Source organism: Heptranchias perlo, chromosome 9 (assembly GCF_035084215.1).
Source record: "Heptranchias perlo isolate sHepPer1 chromosome 9, sHepPer1.hap1, whole genome shotgun sequence".
In the NCBI taxonomy this organism is placed as follows: domain Eukaryota; kingdom Metazoa; phylum Chordata; class Chondrichthyes; order Hexanchiformes; family Hexanchidae; genus Heptranchias; species Heptranchias perlo.
In genome coordinates, this window is record NC_090333.1 from 21,909,550 (window position 1) to 21,928,122 (window position 18,573).

Consider the following 18,573-nt stretch of genomic DNA (forward strand, 5'->3'; position numbering starts at 1 on the left):
AAATGTGTTGAAATAGCATGCAAAATTTTTACATTTTTTTTATGAATCTGCAGGAAGAAGTTTTGAACCTTGCTGTATTATTAGATTCACTGCAATGCAAGCACATCTAATCAGTCAGAAAGACCATACTTGCAGTAATGCTGCTGAAGCACTAGTTTGTGAGCTAATGAGGCATTTAACTGGTTAACTGAATTTCAGTTTGGCTCGGCGGTAGTATTTTTAGCCTTTTGAGTCAAAAGGTTGTGAGTTCAAGTCCCACTCCACAAGTTTAAACACGTTGGGGCAGAAATTGCTCAACAGCGCTCTCCGTTTTTTTATGGCGAATCGAAGAAGCAAGTTCCCACGCTCGCACATGCGCACTAAAACGCGGAAATCGTGAACTTTCTCCTATCGGTTCGCTGGCGAATTGCTAGCTGCAAATTAAAGGGCCATCACAGCCTACAATCATAGAAATCACTGAAAAATTGCATACTTGCTCATCCGCCCAACCGGAACGTAACTCAAACAGGTATGCCACCAAACAGGTATGCTTGAAAATACCAGGTCTAAACTAAGTTTTAAAATCGCGATAACTCGTTATGACTGCCTGACAACTAAAAATTAAATTTTAAAATTACTCCTTATTTTAATAGTTTTTGTCATTTAAAAAAAAATTAAAACTCTAAAGAATTTTTAAAAATTTTTCATTTCCCTTTTGTCTCCAATTTAATTAAATTATTTCCTTGGCTTTTTATATATAAAAAAATTTGTTTACAATGACTTCCAGAATACTGTCTTTAAATGAATGAAATCTGCTTGCCTGCTTTTGGCCGTGACTTCTCTTCCTGACAGATTTTGTGGGCGTGTCGTCTATTCTCAGAGACATTTCCATGCGAATCTGTTCAGGTTGATTGCACACAATTCTTTAAAAGTTCAAAATCACACAAGTTGATGCCACAGAGCCCGCAGTAAGTACATTTGTAAATTTATTTTGCAGGAGCTGCAGCAATCTTTGCCACGCCGCTATGCGCAAGTTCTGCCCCATAATCTAGGCTGGCACTTCAGTGTAGGGAGGTATTGCTGTCTTTCTGATCAGGCATTAAACCAAGTGTCCTGTTCAGATAGACATAAAAAACATACATGGCACTACTCTGAGAAATGCAGGTAATTCTGCCACGGTCCTGCCCAATGTCCATCCCTGAATTAACACCACCAAAACAAATTAATTGGCCATTTATCCCGTATTTGCTCTTTGCAGGACCTTGCTATGCATAGTGATAGGTAAATAAATGCGCCCTTGCACATGCATGTGTTTCCCCTCACGAATAACCATGTTCGAGGTTGGTCTCAGGAAGCACAAAGGGGGATCAAAAGGATGAGAGTCAAGAATCCACATTCAAATGGGAATATTATAGTAAGATCCTTGGTATCTAATAGGAATGGTTCTGATTAGGTTCGGCAGATCTTTCTGGGAGCCATCGCTGAAAATGTATGTGTCCAGTGAAGATTAAAGTTCAGGGAATTTTTTGTGCACATTCTTCAGCTCCTCAATGCTCAGGCCCTGGAATTTATACTTCCCCAGCTGTTTCTTCAGCGTCTCTTCAATAAACTCCATCTCCTTACTGAGATCTCAATCTATTTCGCTGCCGATCTTGGGCGGGGGGCGTTTATATAGTGATAAGGTTCATTCTCCTGCCTTCGAACAAACAATCCAAAGAAGTCAAAGTCAGTCCCTGACATCAAGAAGGCCATTCCTCTCATGAAAAAGCCTCTGCCACAGGAAGGCACTTCTTCACACTAAGAACTCACATCACACCACATGTGCCACAACCAACACTGAAAAGCAAGCAGTAGTCCAGAAACATACACCCAGGAAATTGCTTGTGATTTTGAGTAGGGAATACTGGGTGAATCACAGAACATAGGTGAGCAAAGAGCAGTATTGTTTTTTTTAATTCATTCATGGGATGTGGGCGTCGCTGGCAAGGCCAGCATTTATTGCCCATCCTTAATTGCCCTTGAGAAGGTGGTGGTGAGCCGCCTTCTTGAACCGCTGCAGTCCATGTGGTGAAGGTTCTCCCACAGTGCTGTTAGGTAGGGTGTTCCAGGATTTTGACCCAGCAACGATGAAGGAACGGCGATATATTTCCAAGTCAGGATGGAGTGTGACTAGGAGGGGAACATGCAGGTGGTGTTGTTCCCTTGTGCCTGCTGCCCTTGTCCTTCTAGATGGTATAGGTCGTGGGTTAGAGAGGTGCTGTCAAAGAAACCTTGGCGAGTTGTCGCAGTGTATCCTGTAGATGGTACACCCTGCAGCCACGGTGTGCCGGTGGTGAAGGGAGCGAATGTTTAGGGTGGTGGATGAGATGCCAATCAAGCAGGCTGCTTTGTCCTGGATGGTGTCGAGTTTCTTGAGTGTTGTTGGAGCTACATTCATCCAGGCAAATGGATGAGATGGTGGGGGATTTGGCGATGGTAATGTCGTTGAATGTCAAGGAGAGGTGGTTAGACTCTCTTGTTGGAGATGGTCATTGCCTGGCACTTGTCTGGCTCGAATGTTACTTCCCACTTATCAGCCCAAGCCTGGATGTTGTCCAGGACTTGCTGCATGCGGGCTCGTCCAGGACTTGCTGCATGCGGGCTCGGACTGCTTCATTATCTGAGGAGTTGTGAATGGAACTGTATAATCATCAGCGAACATCCCCATTTCTGTCCTTATGATGGAGGGAAGGTCATTGATGAAGCAGCTGAAGATGGTTGGGCCGAGGACACTGCCTTGAGGAACTCCTGCAGCAATGTCCTGGGGCTGAGATGATTGGCCTCCAACAACCACTACCATCTTCCTTTGTGCTAGGTATGACTCCAGCCACTGGAGAGTTTTCCCCCTGATGCCCACTGACTTCACTTTTACCAGGGCTCCTTGGTGCCACACTCGGTCAAATGCTGCCTTGATGTCAAGGGCAGTCACTCTCACCTCTGGAATTCAGCTCTTTTGTCCATATTTGGACCAAGGCTGTAATGAGGTCTGGAGCCGAGTGGTCCTGGCGGAACCCAAACTGAGCATCGGTGAGCAGGTTATTGGTGAGTAAGTGCCGCTTGATAGCACTGTCGATGACATCTTCCATCACTTTGCTGATGATTGAGAGTAGACCGATGGGGCAGTAATTGGTCAGATTGGATTTGTCCTGCTTTTTATGGACAGGACATACCTGGGCAATTTTCTACATTGTCGGGGGGATGCCAGTGTTGTAGCTGTACTGGAACAGTTTGGCTAGAGGCGCGGCTAGTTCTGGAGCATAAGTCTTCAGCACTACAGCCGGGATGTTGTCGGGGCCCATAGCCTTTGTTGTATCCAGTGCACTCAGCCATTTCTTGATATCACATGAAGTGAATCGAATTGGCTGAACACTGGCTTCTGTGATGGTGGGGATATCAGGAGGCGGCCGAAATGGATCATCCACTCGGCACTCGGAAGATGGTTGCAAACACTTCAGCCTTGTCTTTTGCACTCGCGTGCTGGACTCTGCCATCATTGAGGATGGGAATGCTTACAGAGCCTCCTCCTCCCGTTAGTTGTTTAATTTTCCACCACCATTCACGACTGGATGTGGCAGGACTGCAGAGCTTTGATCTGATCCGTTGCTTGTAGAATCACTTAGCTCTATCTATAGCATGTTGCTTCCACAGTTTAGCATGCATGTGTTGTAGCTTCACCAGGTTGTCACCTCATTTTTAGGTACGCCTGGTGCTGCTCCTGGCATGCTCTTCTACACTCCTCATTGAACTAGGGTTGATCCTCTGGCTTGTTGGTAATGGTAGAGTGAGGAATATGCCAGGCCATGAGGTTACAGATTGCACTGGAATACAATTCTGCTGCTGCTGATGGCCCACAGCACCTCATGGATGCCCAGTTTTGAGCTGCTAGATCTGTTCTGAATCTATCCCATTTAGCACGGTGGTAGTGCCAAACAACACGTTGGATGGTGTCCTCAATGTGAAGACGGGACTTCGTCTCCACAAGGACTGTGCGGTGGTCACTCCTACCAATACTGTCATGGACAGATGCATCTGCGACAGGTAGACTGGTGAGGACGAGGTCAAGTAGGTTTTTTCCTCATGTTGGTTCGCTCACCACCTGCCGCAGGCCCAATCTGGCAGCTATGTCCTTCAGGACTCGGCCAGCTCGGTCAGTAATGGTGCTACCGAGCCACTCTTGGTGATGGACATTGAAGTCCCCCACCTAGAGTACGTTTTGTGCCCTTGCTACCCTTAGTGCTTCCTCCAAGTGGTGCTCAACTTGTAAGAGGACTGATTCATCAGCTGAGGGAGGGCGGTAGGTGGTAATCAGCTGGAGGTTTCCTTGCCCATGTTTGACCTGATACCATGAGATTTCATGGGGTCTGGATTCAATGTTGAGGACTCCCAGGGCCACTCCCTCCTGACTGTATATCACTGTACCGCCACCTCTGGTCGGTCTGTCCTGTCGGTGGGACAGGACATACCCAGGGATGGTGATGGTAGAATCTGGGATGTTGGCTGAAAGTTATGATTCTGTGAGTGTGGCTATGTCAGGCTGTTGCTTGACTTGTGTGTGGGACAGCTCTCCCAATTTTGGCACAAGTCCCCAGGTGTTAGTGAGGAGGACTTTGCAGGGTCGACTGGGCTTGGTTTGCCTTTGTCGTGTCCGGTGCCTAGTGGTCTGATGCCGGGTGGTCCATCCGGTTTTATTCTTATTATGACTTTTTGTAGCGAGATTGTACAACTGTGTGGCTTGCTAGGCCATTTCAGAGAGTGATTAAGAATCAACCACATTGCTGTGGGTCTGGAGTCACACATAGCCAGACCGGGTAAAGACGGCAGGTTTCCTTCCCCAAAGGACATTTAGTGATGGTTAGAGAAGGCCAGCCTGCTGCAAGACAGAGGTCCATCATATCAACTAGCCCTGTTGCATCACTATGGGATTCAAATCACACGTGACCAGCTTTAAACAGAGGGTGGTATATGAACAAAAAAGTTTCACTGGATTCCATGCATCACAGGCTGAAAGGTGTTTAGATAGAGTAGGAAAGTATACTGTTACATTGTTTTAGTCTGAATTAATTAATACCCATGTTGCCTCACATTTACAATTGTCCTGGCTGAATATTAAAATCTGCTCATCTATTTGTTAAGTCACCTGGGTTCTTAGACCAACTTTCCCAGGGTTGGTATTTGTTTGGGGTACTTTGGAACAAAGGGAGACCGAGACCAGAATTCATCTAATTTCTAAGTTTATTCATAATCAGTTTAATAAATTTAATACAAGATTGTATACAACCTTCCCCTTGCTTTCTGCTGAGAGAACCTGGGTCCTTCTACCTGAACAGTCTATTGGCTTTGCTGATCCTCTGGCCGATTACAGAAGTTTAACCCGTGTTAATGATCCTGGCATGCCACTGGCTTCTCTTGTCCGATGACAGCAGTTTCACATAGAACATATTTTCTTCAAACTTTTATAATCTGCTTGTTATTGGCCAATTTTCTTCCTTATCTTATTTTTAACCATTCACAAGCTCCTTTTGTTTATTACTAGTTTTCTTCCTTTGAGATATTTACAACCACATTATCACAGTTGCAACAATGGGACTTAGCTTAACCCATTCAGGAGTGATCTATTTATCCTAGTTATTCTTCCTTAATGTTCCTTTCATGGAATTTATGGCTTTGTTAGTGTTAATGAGTATTTTTTCCCCAAGGTTGCTCCTAAAAACTCATTAGGGTCACCAGTTTTACTGGATTCTTGTCTGACAGTACAAGGATTCATACATATCACAGCAAAGGAGAAAGGCATCATGTTACAAATGACAGAACAGAGAGTTCAAGTACTCATTCTGGCAGTTCAGAACTAGCTTTAAGTAATATGATAATTTTAAGCAACTATAAAGTACAGCCAGATTAGGCAATACAAACTACAATTACACGTCACAACATAATGGAAACTATGGAAACTTGTCACTGTGCAACCCCATCCTTTTAAAAATATTTTTTTTAAATTAGCATGGGTATTTAACCTTTTCCATGTAGTTCAATTTTACAGAAACTTAATTTTAGATTTAAAAAGCACAATAATTCATAGTAAACATGCATATACAATGTACATGCATATACAACAACCGCAGTCTACTGCAAATACCAGAGTAGATGCTGCCAATTTGGAACACTTGTCAGCATTGCACTCTACCATTGAACATAGCAGTGAAGACCTCCATATCACAGCAAGAAAACGCAGTAGGAGTATCCCTCATGAATGCTGCAGCATTTGCTGCTGATGAATTGGGGTCTAAAATCCGAAATGCAATAATGGACTTGGAGACAGAATTGAGACAACCTTAGAGGAGGGATTGAAAGTGCTTGTTGCAGTCGGGGTGGTGGTGGGGGGTCAATTTTAACTTTTGGGCAGGTGGCCGACCAGGGAGCATGCCCATTCCAGCAGTGAAGAGGCCTGAGCCATTTTGAGGCCCAGGCTTCATTTAAATGGGATCGGTGAGCTGCCTGTCCCAAATGGGCGACCCGAGGCAGCTTGGTCGATTGAGGCCGGCGCAATATCAGACAGCCTGGAGGACGTCAGGCTGTAGCAGTAGGTTAAGTCCAGGGAAGGGTTGGGGCGGGGGGGGGGGGGGGGGCAGAAACACCCCTGCTCCTCCTGGCCCCACAAGAAGAATTTGAAAATTACCTTTTCAGGGTCTCTTCATCTCGATTACCAGTAAAACTGGTAGGAGAGTATGTGGTGCAGGCTCTGACCAGTTCTGTCCTAAAATGGCAAACGGGGTCCTATGTATGTCATAGGCTCCTGATTTGCATATTAAAAGGGGCCTACTGCCTGAAACGGACTTCGGTCACCCAGCAGTAGGCCCATGTTGTAAAAGTGGCAGTGGGCAGAGCGTTGGCGTTAATGGGGGGGTAAGACTACCGACCCCATTTTGAGGCTAACACTGATTTTGACAAGTTAAAATCGATCCCCAAATGTCTGGCACATAGGGGCACAACTTGCTCCCGAAATAATGGAGAGCTCAACAGCGCTGTCTGTTTTTTATGGCAAATCAAAGGAGCAAATTCCCGCATTTGCACGAAAACACAGAAATCGTGAACTTGCTCCTATTGGTTCGCCGGCGATTTGACAGCTTCGAATTAAAGGGCCATCGCACGTGGCAATCCTTGAAATCACTGAAAAATCACAAACCTGCTCATCCACCCAGCTGGAAAGTAAGTTATTATGCCACCAAACAGCTACACTTAAAAATACCAGGTCTAAACTAAATTTTAAGCGTGATAACGCTTTATGACTGCCAAACAACTAAAAATTAAATTTTTAAAATGTGGAGTCTCGTAACACTCTTTATTTTAATAGTTTTTGTTCATTTTTTTACTTTTCCCTTCTGTCTCTTAAATTTACTTCAATTATTTCTTTGGCTTTTTATTTAAAAAAATGCAATATTTTTATTTACAATGACTTCCGGAATACTAACTTTAAATAAATGAAGTCTGCTTGCCTGCTCGTGGTCGTGACTTCTCTCCTGACAGATTTTATGGGCGTGTCTTCTATTCTCACAGACTGTTCCATGCGCATCGACTTACCCTGTTCAGAGGCTAAGTTGATTGTGCACAATTTTTTAAAAGTTCTAAATCAAGCAAGTCGACACCACAGAGACCGCAGTAAGTACATTCGTTAATTTAATTCACAGGAGCTGCAGTGATCGTTGCCATGCCACTCTGCGCAAGTTCTGGCTCAATGTGACAACCTTATAGCACCCTAACAGTGAGTACAGCGCAGGCCATTCCCGCTACAGCTGTGAGGCATCGCTAGGCAACAAGCACATGGGGGCAGTGAGTTATTGGAATCCCAAGAAGTATGCGAGTAAAACCTGCAGAATCTTACCTAATCTTTCAATTAACAATTAATCAAGGATCATACCAGGCAGACTACAATGCATGGTTTTCTATCCAAGTCCAAATGGATGGAGGTTCATGGGGAGCTCCCTCATCATTTCATGATATAAACTCCTGGCGGGCGAGACTGCATGCTAGGAACAGATGTTCTGAAAATCAACCCTGTAGAGATAACTGAACTAAGTAGAAAAGGTTTGTCAAATTGGTAGCAGGCCTGTTGTATTGAGTGTTATAATTCCCATATGCAGAGCTCTTTCTTTGAAGAAATCAACAATGAAACCTGGATATTACAGTTTCCCTTTCAACCCTGCTGACTTCTGCGCCTCACTGATCTTGCTTGTTGCTGTTCCTCTGACTGTTCTATGGTAAGGCCTCTTATGAGGCTTTGCAGCATACACTACACAACAGTAATTCTGGGAACCCTCTTGGGTATATATTCTAAGGCTCTCTGAGTGATCCAAACAGTTGTTCATTGAGTTATCTACATTGCCTATGTGCCTCGTTGAAGTTGTTCTGTCCTGGAGTACACAGCAGAGAACGAGATCTACCATGCTGCGCTGCTCTCCAGAAAACTTGGAACTGGGTAATACCAACCTTGTATTCTGTTGGATTCGTTCCAAGGTGGCTCCTGGGCTGGCTGCTCCCTAGGGAGCTCCTTGCTGTACAACTCTATCCTTGGCCATCTATTGCCATCCCTTGCCCTTTCTCCCCAATCTCCTCTCTTCCCCTGTTTAAGCTCCCCTGGCTCAAATAATGGGTGTGCATTTTAGCCTTAACTACAAGTTCAAGCTGCAAATTTAAAGTTACCTGGACCCACTGCCCATCCCCCGGCCATAGCTGCTCTTTATTTTCATCAGTGAGCACTGGATCTTGGCTCAAATTTGGCTTCCAAATTCCTGGTCTTCTCTGCTGTCAACACTACACTACTCCACTGGACTACACTAAGTCTCAGCTGCTGTGACTCTGATCTGCTATTCAATTGCTTAAGTTTTAAGGAAACTTTGTCTACCCTATAGCCCATCTCCCACCGCTGCTGTTACCTGCTGAGTTTATGACTGTCCTCCTGGTCCTACTGGTTTATCAGCTTTATTTTGCCACAGTGTGGTTCCTGGCCAGAAATTCACTCTGCTGGGCTGTAGTCCATTTCTCCGCTGCTTTTTCTGGGTCTTATAGTGACCTGCAATTTCGTCACGGTTTTTCTGCCCTGTGATCGATTCTGCACACCTCCTGCCTCTTCAATCCCACGGAAATACCTCCAGCAGTGCGTCCTCCGCTACTCTACCCTTCAAATAGCTTCTGGACTCACTCACCCTCCACACTTGTCTCCGAACCTGGACATCAGTTCGTCAATACTGCAAGCTGTCTCCACCCTATCTATATCAACTTTTACCCATCACGGAACCTCTGACTTTAACCTTGGACTCCCTCCTATTGTCTCCTCTCTATTCCCTGTTTATTACAACGGTATATCTATCCCAATCTTGCTATGTAACCACATCTATGTCATTTGAGTTTCCATGTGTCCATTCGCGTGCATGTTTTGGCTGCCACTCTGGACCCGAACCCATCGCTTCTATTTCCCTTTTTTCTTTTCTTTTTACCCCCTTCAAGACCCCTCTTTCCTGTCACCATGCCTTCTTTCATTTCTCCCTTCATGGATACTCTGCCCCCTCACCCCAAATCCCTATCCCAAATTTTCAACACTCCTCGACAGTCCTACTCTCCTGCTGCAGTCCCAGGCTTGATTCCCTTTTAGATAATCCAACAGCTTCCCTCTGTGCCTCCCTTGGCATCCTCCGAAAGGCCTATCGAGGCACTCGTCACTGCCTCCTTACGAGCAGCAACCCCAACTGTCCCATCCTACTCTCTCACCGACTTTCTTGCCAATCTCCTTCCTGTCCGACTCACCCCTCCAAGCGCTGGCCCTATGAACTCTGCCAGCAGATCAACTATCACCGCCCCTCTCCGCATCTCCTCTCCAGAATGTCTGCTCGTTTGTGAACCATGCCCTTGCCATCCATGAGCTTATTCTGGATGATTGCATCGACATCATGGCCATGATGGAACCTGTTTGATAGGTGGTGACACCTTACCCCTTAATGAAGCCTCCCCGCCTAGCTATATCTTCCACCACTTGCCCTGCCCAAACCGCTGCGGTGACGAGGTGGCCCTTATCACCAAATCACATTTTGGTCTGTCCCCCCTACTCCTCTGGCACCTTCTCTTCCTTTTGAGCATATCACCTTGTTCCACCCCCCTCGCGCCTCCTTTAAAATCATCGTTCTCTACCGCCCACCCAAGTACCGTGCCAAGTTTCTCTCTGAGATATCTTCACTGCTTTCCTCCCTCAGCCTCTGTACCGAGCGACTTCTCATCCTCGGTGATTTCAACCTCCATCTCAACTCGTGCTCTCTCTCCTCTGAGTTCACTGCCCTCCTATCTTCCCATAATCTCTCCCTCCGTATAAACTCCCCTACCCATATTCATGGCCACCCCCTCGACCTTGTCATCTCACGTGGCCTCTCTACTCCCATCTTGTCAATCACAGATAAGGCCATCTCTGATCACTTCCTTGTATTCCTCTCCATCCACATCCCCATTCCCCCTCCCAACCCCATTTCCTTTTGTGTCCGCCCCTGGAAAAAACTCTCCCCCAAGTCACTTACAACGGCAATTTCAAATTCCCAACTGTTTAGCCTTTGGCCCTCCAATCATCACGACATTTCTGCAGCCACCGATCTGCTCAATCACACCCTCACCTCCACCTTTGATGCCCTAGTCCCCATTAAAACCATTACTCTCTCACACCCTGGTCGCTCCCGCTGGTATGGCCCTCATCTCCACTCCCTTAAGTCCAAGGAATGCAGACTTGAACATTTATGGCGGACAACTGGTTTAGCCATTCATCGCCAGATTTGGCTGGACCACATAAAGCACTATCAGATCCTGCTCTCCTCAGTCAAAGCTGCTCATTATTCCAGGATCATCCTGGCATGCAAAAGTAACCCCCGACTTCTCTTCTCCACAAATTGTCTTCTTAAACCCCTCTCCTCTGCCTCCTCCACCCTCACCTCCAGCGAAAAATGTGAGGAGCTCTTGGACTTCTTTATCACTGAGATTGAGACCATCCATTCAGCTGCCTCTGCCGCTTCCCCGAGCCCACCAAGCCAAACTTCCCCTACGGGTCCCCGTATCTTGACCATGAGACCCACTTCCTGCTCCCTTGACCCTATTCCCACTAAACCACTGACCACCCAACTTCCCTTCCTGGCCCCTATGTTAGCTGATATTGTTCACGATTCCCTCTCCTTGGGTACTGTCCCCCTCCCCTTCAAATAACCCACACTTGACCCCTCTGTCCTTGCAAACTATCCTATCTCCAACCTCCCTTTCCTCTGAAGGCCTTGAACATGTTGTTGCCTCCCAAATCCATGCCCATCTTTCCCGCAACTCCATTTTTGAATCCCTCCAATCAGGTTTCCGCCCCTCCACAGTACTGAAACTGCCTTTGTCAAAGTCACAAATTACATCCTATGTGACTGTGAAGAGGGTAAACTATCCCTCCTCATCCTTCATGACCCGTCTGCAGCCTTTGACATGGTTGATTGCACCATCCTTCTCCAATGCCCCTCCTCCATCGTTCAGCTGGGTAGGATTGCTCTCGCCTGGTTCCATTTTTATCTATCCAGTCATAGCCAGAGAATCACCTGCAATGGCTTCTCTTCCCGCTCCCGCACCGTTACCTCTGGAGTCCCCCAAGGATCTATCCTTGGCCCTCTCCTATTTCTCATCAACGCCCCTTGGCGACATCATCCGAAAACATGACGTCAGATTACACATGTACGCTGACAGCACCCAGCTCTACCTCTCAACCACCTCCCTCAACTCCTCCACTGGCTCTCATTTGTCACATTGTTTGTCCGACTGGATGAGCAAAAATTTCCTGACTAATTATTGTGAAGACCTAAGCCATTGGTTTTGGTCCCCGCCGCAAACTCCATTCCCAAGTCACTGACTCCATTCCTCTCCCTGGCCGTTGTCTGAGGCTGAACCAAATCGTTCGTAACCTTGGCGTCTTATTTGACCCTGAGATGAGCTTCCGACCACATATCCACTCCATCACCAAGACCTCCTACTTCCACCTACATAACATCACCCGTCTCCACCCCTGCCTCAGCTCATCTGCTGAAACCATCATCCATGCCTTTGTTACCTCCAATGCTCCCCTGGCTGGCCATCCATTTCCACCCTCCATAAACTTGAGCTTGTCCAAAACTCTGCTGCCCGTATCCTAACTTGCACCAAGTCACGTTCTCCCCATCACCCCTATGCTCGATGACTTACATTGGCTCCCGGAATGCTTCAATTTTAAAATTCTCATCCTTGTTTTCAAATCCCTCCATAGCCTCGCCCCTCCCTATCTCTGTAACCTCCTCCATCCCTAAACTCTTCTAGATCTCTATGCTCCTCCAATTCTTGCCTCTTGTGCAGCCCTGACTTTAATCGCTCCATCATTGGGTAGCCGTGCCTTCAGCTGTCTAGGCCTTAAGCTCTGGAATTCCCTCCCTAAACCTCTCCGCCTCTCTACCTCACTCTCCTCCTTTAAGATGCTCCTTAAAACCTACCTCTTTGACCAAACTTTTGGTCACCTGTCCTAATACCTCTTTATGTGGCTCGGTGTCACATTTTGTTTGATAATGCTCCTGTGAAGCACCTTTGGACGTTTTACTATGTTAAAGGTGCTATATAAATGCAAGTTGTTGTTGTTGAGTATGGAGTTGGTGTACAAGTGTCATGAGTCACAGTTGCAGCATGTAATCAAGATGTCCCCATGAGAGTAGTGGTGCATGATTGTCTTAAAGTAGAGGTGTTATGAACCTTCCCTGAGAAGCACACATTCATGTGCATGACTTTTATATGTTGAACCCATATGTTTTGCACATTGATAGGTTAATAACCAGTCCTGTTGATATAGGGCACAGAATTGTGCACAGGTGCATAAATGCCTACATGTATACAATCTATGATATTCTGAATTCTAGGGACGTCATAGTTGCAGAAAGAATCTGTCTACCTCTTGCTGCTGCTTAACACCCAAGTCTATGTAGGTATTTGCATGGTGAAAAGTCACTTGTTTTATGCAGTGTTGCAAACTGGCTGTGGGCACAGATTTTTCCTGTGAATGAGTGGAAGGAACCTGTGACATTAAAAGTGAAGAATATGCTCACTTTCATTGTGACTGGTAATGATGTGCCAATGTTACTAGGTCCTATCAAATGGTAGATCTTAGTGATGACCTGGTTTCTATGTCCATCTCCTTGGGCACCTCTGAGACCTTGGCAGCTGGGTCTCTTAAAGCACAGCTAGTGCTTGGAGTAATGGCAGTTCCTATTGGGGCATCTCCTAAGTCCTCTGACCACCTATGTTAAGGCTTAATAATTTGACAATGATACCTTAATTAGCTTTTCACAATATATTAACAAGCCAAGGACTTACACCAGGAACTTTCATAAATGTGCAACAGCTGCTTTGACAAGAGCAGGGCTGAGGAAAGAGGTTAGGGAGGGAACCCTGCAAAGGCTGTTGTGTGGGCTCCTTCCCACCCAGACTCTGGTCGACAAGTACTGAAGGAATTTGCTCTTATTTCAGGGGGGATTGGGGGACTGTATTTACTGGAAAATTCAGAAATGTACATGTAAAGTGGTGCAAATTTATACATTTTGTAACCCTCCTAAATATTAAATATTTTTCTACCAACCACAAAATGTGATGCTCGATCTGAAGGTCACTCACTTTTATGCTGAACACAGTTAGCAATCAGTATGAATGCAGTGTATCACAGTTTGCTCAGCCAACTTGACTTTCTGTTTGTGAATTCTTACGCAGTTTTGAGGGGAGCGGCTCACTTCCTTGCAGCCTTTCTTGTCGCTCACATTTAATCAATAGTACTAGAGTCTTTCCTACCCAGATCCATCATGTTTTGTTCTTCCAAAACTTCAAGTGTGCTGTTATATACACTTTTCCTCTTTGCATATTAGTTATGTTGAAATCAACACTAATCACACTATCTCCTATTTTAACTCATTCTTTAGCAGGACCTCAGATATGTGGAAGTACTACAGTCTTCCCTCAGTCTTCTCTTCCTCCTATGATCTTTTGTGGTGTCCTGTACAATGACCTTGGACCTTTCAGCTAGGTTTCTCAGTAGTAATAATAATGGGTTAAGAATGGCTATCTACAGATAAACTAACAATATGCCATTTATCTGCAGGGCATAAAAGCAACGAAAACACGTCACAAGACTGTCCTGACACTGCATTGAGAGGCTAGTATATGTACTAGCAACTACGAAAGTGAATAGCATTCCCAGAGGAATACAGTGAATTCAAACGCATACTGCAGCAATTAAGCTATCCTGAAACTTGTTCACCTAAATGCATACCCAAAGACCACTGTGTTCTTCATTTCCATAACCTTAGAGTTATTACATAATTAATAGACCTGTTCAGCCATTAAAACAAATTCTAAAACTCTCTTCAATGATGAACATACACTATTTTTGATGCCCCATTCATACCCTGCTTTGATTTTCCCTCAATGGTTAGAAATTTCAGCTTACTTGAGTAGGTGGAGTTTGTGAATTAAGAATTTAGTGGACTGAGCAATGCCACTATGCCTACAATTAGTTTAAAGTTTAATTTAATAACCATCATAGTAAATGGGTAAACATGTGAAAATAGTCACTAATAATCTAATATATAATTATTTTTATTTGTGAAAGTGTGTTTACAAGAACACTTTAATGTGAAATTTAAATATATTGAAAAGGATAGTATAGTTTTTGTAATTGCACCTAATACATTTCATAGTACCGTGTGGTATTAAAAAGAGAGGCACTTGCAAAAAATACTATATTCCCTATTACTACAAAAGACACATCTTGGGGAATTCCTACCAAGGAGGGTTGGGACCAGGTAGAAATTAATACACTTAGCTCACCCAAGTGAGTGTTGCAAACTGTACACAATAATTTCTTTAGCAGTGTTTGGGCCTAAGTTAAGTGTAGCCATAACAGCATGCTTGTAGATGGGGTATCATAACACTAGATCTATTTTGCTATTTACATTTTAGAAATTGACTTGTGTTAAAACATATGTATTAATTAAATAATGATAGATGGCTGAGAAAGGTGAATGACATAAGAGCAATCACAACAATCATAATCTCAAAATGAAATGAGAGAGACAGTCCTAATACAGTTTAACCAAATGTGTGGGAATCATTTTAAGATAGTGAAAGAGTTCCTTTTCCCCATTATGTTTGAGCCCTGAACAGCCTTTTATACTAGAAACTAATTGCATACTTTCAGTTAGGAGACCTCCTTAATGGACCATAGCTTGTGTGACCATTTGCTCTTGTCCCTTGCAATTATACAACAATGGGATTGTATGAAAGAGCTCCTGAACAACATGTGAATTACAGTTTAACTTTTCCATCTGCCAGAACTCAAGCACATTGCAACACTATATAGTAGGAGCATCTTTACATGAAATCACTTCTAAAACCATTAATAAATCTATAGAAAATCAATTCATTGTTTTACAATAAGAAATAAACATTTATATATCTAGTACAGTATTGTTCTTCTGTTAAAAAAAATTATATTCTTCAAATCCAACATTTGAGATTAATATTGGTATTAATACTGATATGGGGACAGGGAAGAGTTCTCTTCTGATGACAGGCATTGTGAGGAATACTGATGAAGGGGAGGGGCTCTAATTTGAAAGCAAATTGTGCAATTTTTAGTAATGCTAATAAAGGATAGTTCGAAGCTGAAGGCATATATCGATTGTTATTGCCTCAGATAATTATACACATTAGAAGAAAAAACAATTTCTGAAAGTGAGCACAGAAATGGCAAAGAACGAAAAAACCTTTAATCAGAATAATGCAAAACTGCTATGCTAAGTATTTAATATCCAATTTATTTAAATCTTATAATTAAAGAATAAATATGCAGAGTCAAAGTCAAATTGTAAGTTTATCATTTCTGATACAAGCACAATTCAGCAATATGGCCAATTTTCAGAAGATTTGCATCTCTGCCAGGTCAATTCATATAAGTATATCAGGGTGGGGGGCGGGGGTGGGAGTTATTTGGAACTCCCATACTTCAATCAAGAATCATTGGCACTTTGCATACAATATGCAGTCAGATTACATGTACTGTATTATACTGAAGTAAAGCATCCCAATATCTCAGATCTAGGACAAGTGAGAAGAGTGCACTGAGGAATAATCCAGCTCTAAGTTCCTTTAAGGATTATTGTTTAATGGAGCACAATCTGTGGCAGGAATTTAACAGATACTCTGAGAATTTGGTTTAAAGCACGCATAGAGAACCTGCCTTGAGCATTTGGCAGATCTTTTTCTGAATTATTTGCAGTTCCAACCAACGAGTCAACTTAAAATGCAATATTTTTGATCACACCAGAACACACAACAAAGTTGCAATAATTTTAAACCTTTAAAATTCAACCCCTTTGTTTAGAAATGTATCTTATTAAATCATGGTAGAATTTTACTTAATCATAAATGGAAGATGCAGAAGCATGCCATGAATCCACCAGTTCAAACAGTAATGAGAACCCCACTGGAAAAAAAAACCCTTTAATTGTCCATTTAAAGAGGAAAAGTTCACTTATGAAACTATAAAAAATATAACAGGACATTGTTAATCTGAGAACATAGTTTATTGAAACAATTCAATAATTTACATTTTAATAACATCACTTAATTTATCCTACATCTACTAATAAATAATTGTTATAGGCTGGATTATAACACCAAACCACAAAAGTAACCATGTTTTAAAACTGCTATTCAAAGCTATTGAGTGCTGCCTGCTATTTTCACAAGATTATTACCTTTCTGGTCTGTTGACTTGATGTATTTTTAGTCTCTATATATTTTGTTCTAGTTCTGGAATAGAAAGTAAAATAAGAATCTCATGTTCTTTTGATGATGATAAAGTGTTTGATTTTTGTGTCTGAAGAATCTTCAATTCAGTGCATAGCTATAGGTAGTGTCAAGATGCTCATCAAACAAGACCAGATGTAAGCAGCTTCAAGATCACGATCAGTGGAGACAATTTGCAGGCAGCATCAAGGTCACCATCAAACAAGACTAATTGCAACTAGTAATGATATCAGAAATGTTAGGTTTCCACAGATGTAGATTGCTAATATGATCATTTTAAACCTGTGACCCTGTAATTGTAAAATTAAACAGTGAGTATAAACTGAGTTCATTTTTTATGCTATATTACAGAATTTCTGCATTTGTAATTCAAATGAAAATCATTGAGAGCTCTCTGTACTTCTGATGCTATCAGCAAAAATCCCTTTAATAAAAATATAAAGCTAAAATTGAGTACCTGTGGGTCAATCGATGCACTTGAATCCATTATTTCCATTTTATCCTCTTCTCTTTTTCGTGCTATGAAAGGTTGAAATCAAAATTGTTATTCATTAGAATTTAGAAATCTTTTTGGTTTAGAATTATGAAGGTATATACTAAACATGCGCTAATATGGCACAAAATATTTCATGACTATGGTATTTACATCCTGTATATACTACGAGCTCAAAATCAGTGTCAGGATGGTAAGCAAAGTGACATAACACAATTAAACTATTACTTTTGCTGGTAATAATGGGGGTAAATTTTCATCTTCACCTCTCCTGGTGCAGAGTTTTTCCTGCCAGGAATGCATTATCTGGAATTAACACTCCTCATAATTTTGTGTGCCCAAATTTCCATTTTGTGCTCTCAGCACCAGAAGAACTGAAAACAAAAACTGACCTTAGGATGGATAACTAACCTAGAAAAAGTGAACCCATAACTATGTGTTACATGGAAGTTACTGTAATGTAGATTTCTAAGGTAAGTTATCATATTTAGAATTCAGTTTTCTTTTGAGCAAGCTGAACATTTTCCATTTATATAAAGCTTCATCATTAGAGGATTTTCTGTGCAACAACAACCTAGTAACTGGCAGTCAACATAGTTTTAGACAGGAATACACTGCCTGGAAAATGGTGTCTGAGATGTAATCTCAGAGTATATAAGACAGTAAATAGCATGGAAGGGTTAATCCAGAATACTGCTTTAAAATAAACAGTGGTTTTAGAATAAGGGGACACAGGTTCAAACTGGTAAAGGGTATCTTTAGGACTGATGTCAGGTGGTCCTTCGCAAAGAGTGATCAACACATCTTTAGGCTTGGCCATTTGTTGTGAATTTTTATTATGGGCTACCTGCAAATATTCCACATTTTTAAAATCATTCCGGAACTTTCTAAATTCCTCAACACCACTTTTAAAAATTTCTTTGGGTTAAGTTAACCCAGGCATTTTGAATTCCAGTTATTGCCCACATCAGCACAGTAAAATAAGAAATTATAAAACCAACTGCAATGGATAAAAAAAAACTGACCTTTACAAGTGATTATGTAATTATGTGCTTCTAGAATTAGTTCTGTTGCAACATGCCAAACTATGAATCCAACCATGACTAATGTATCCCATGGGTTACGGAGGTCCAAAGCTGGCAGATCCATTCCAAGAAAGATTGATGCAACTATGTGAAGATAAAATTGAATAC

The 18,573-nt window shown here is 42.8% G+C and overlaps 2 protein-coding genes across 2 annotated transcripts in view; one reads left to right on the forward strand and one right to left on the reverse strand.

Moving 5' to 3' along the window:
* LOC137325182 (uncharacterized) overlaps positions 1-16,041 on the forward strand; it is a 61,765-nt gene extending 45,724 nt beyond the window's left edge. The window contains exon 3 of the mRNA XM_067989982.1: positions 14,177-16,041. Coding sequence (XP_067846083.1) covers positions 14,177-14,235 — 59 coding nt within the window. The 3' untranslated portion in view covers positions 14,236-16,041. The remainder of the gene's footprint in view (positions 1-14,176) is intronic.
* A 604-nt stretch (positions 16,042-16,645) lies between these two features.
* LOC137325184 (putative ferric-chelate reductase 1) overlaps positions 16,646-18,573 on the reverse strand; it is a 40,098-nt gene continuing 38,170 nt past the window's right edge. Inside the window, exons 14-16 of the mRNA XM_067989991.1 lie at positions 18,406-18,549; positions 17,345-17,406; positions 16,646-17,177 (exon numbers count right to left, since the gene is read on the reverse strand). Of these exons, the coding sequence (XP_067846092.1) occupies positions 17,085-17,177; positions 17,345-17,406; positions 18,406-18,549 (299 nt within the window). The 3' untranslated portion in view covers positions 16,646-17,084. The remainder of the gene's footprint in view (positions 17,178-17,344; positions 17,407-18,405; positions 18,550-18,573) is intronic.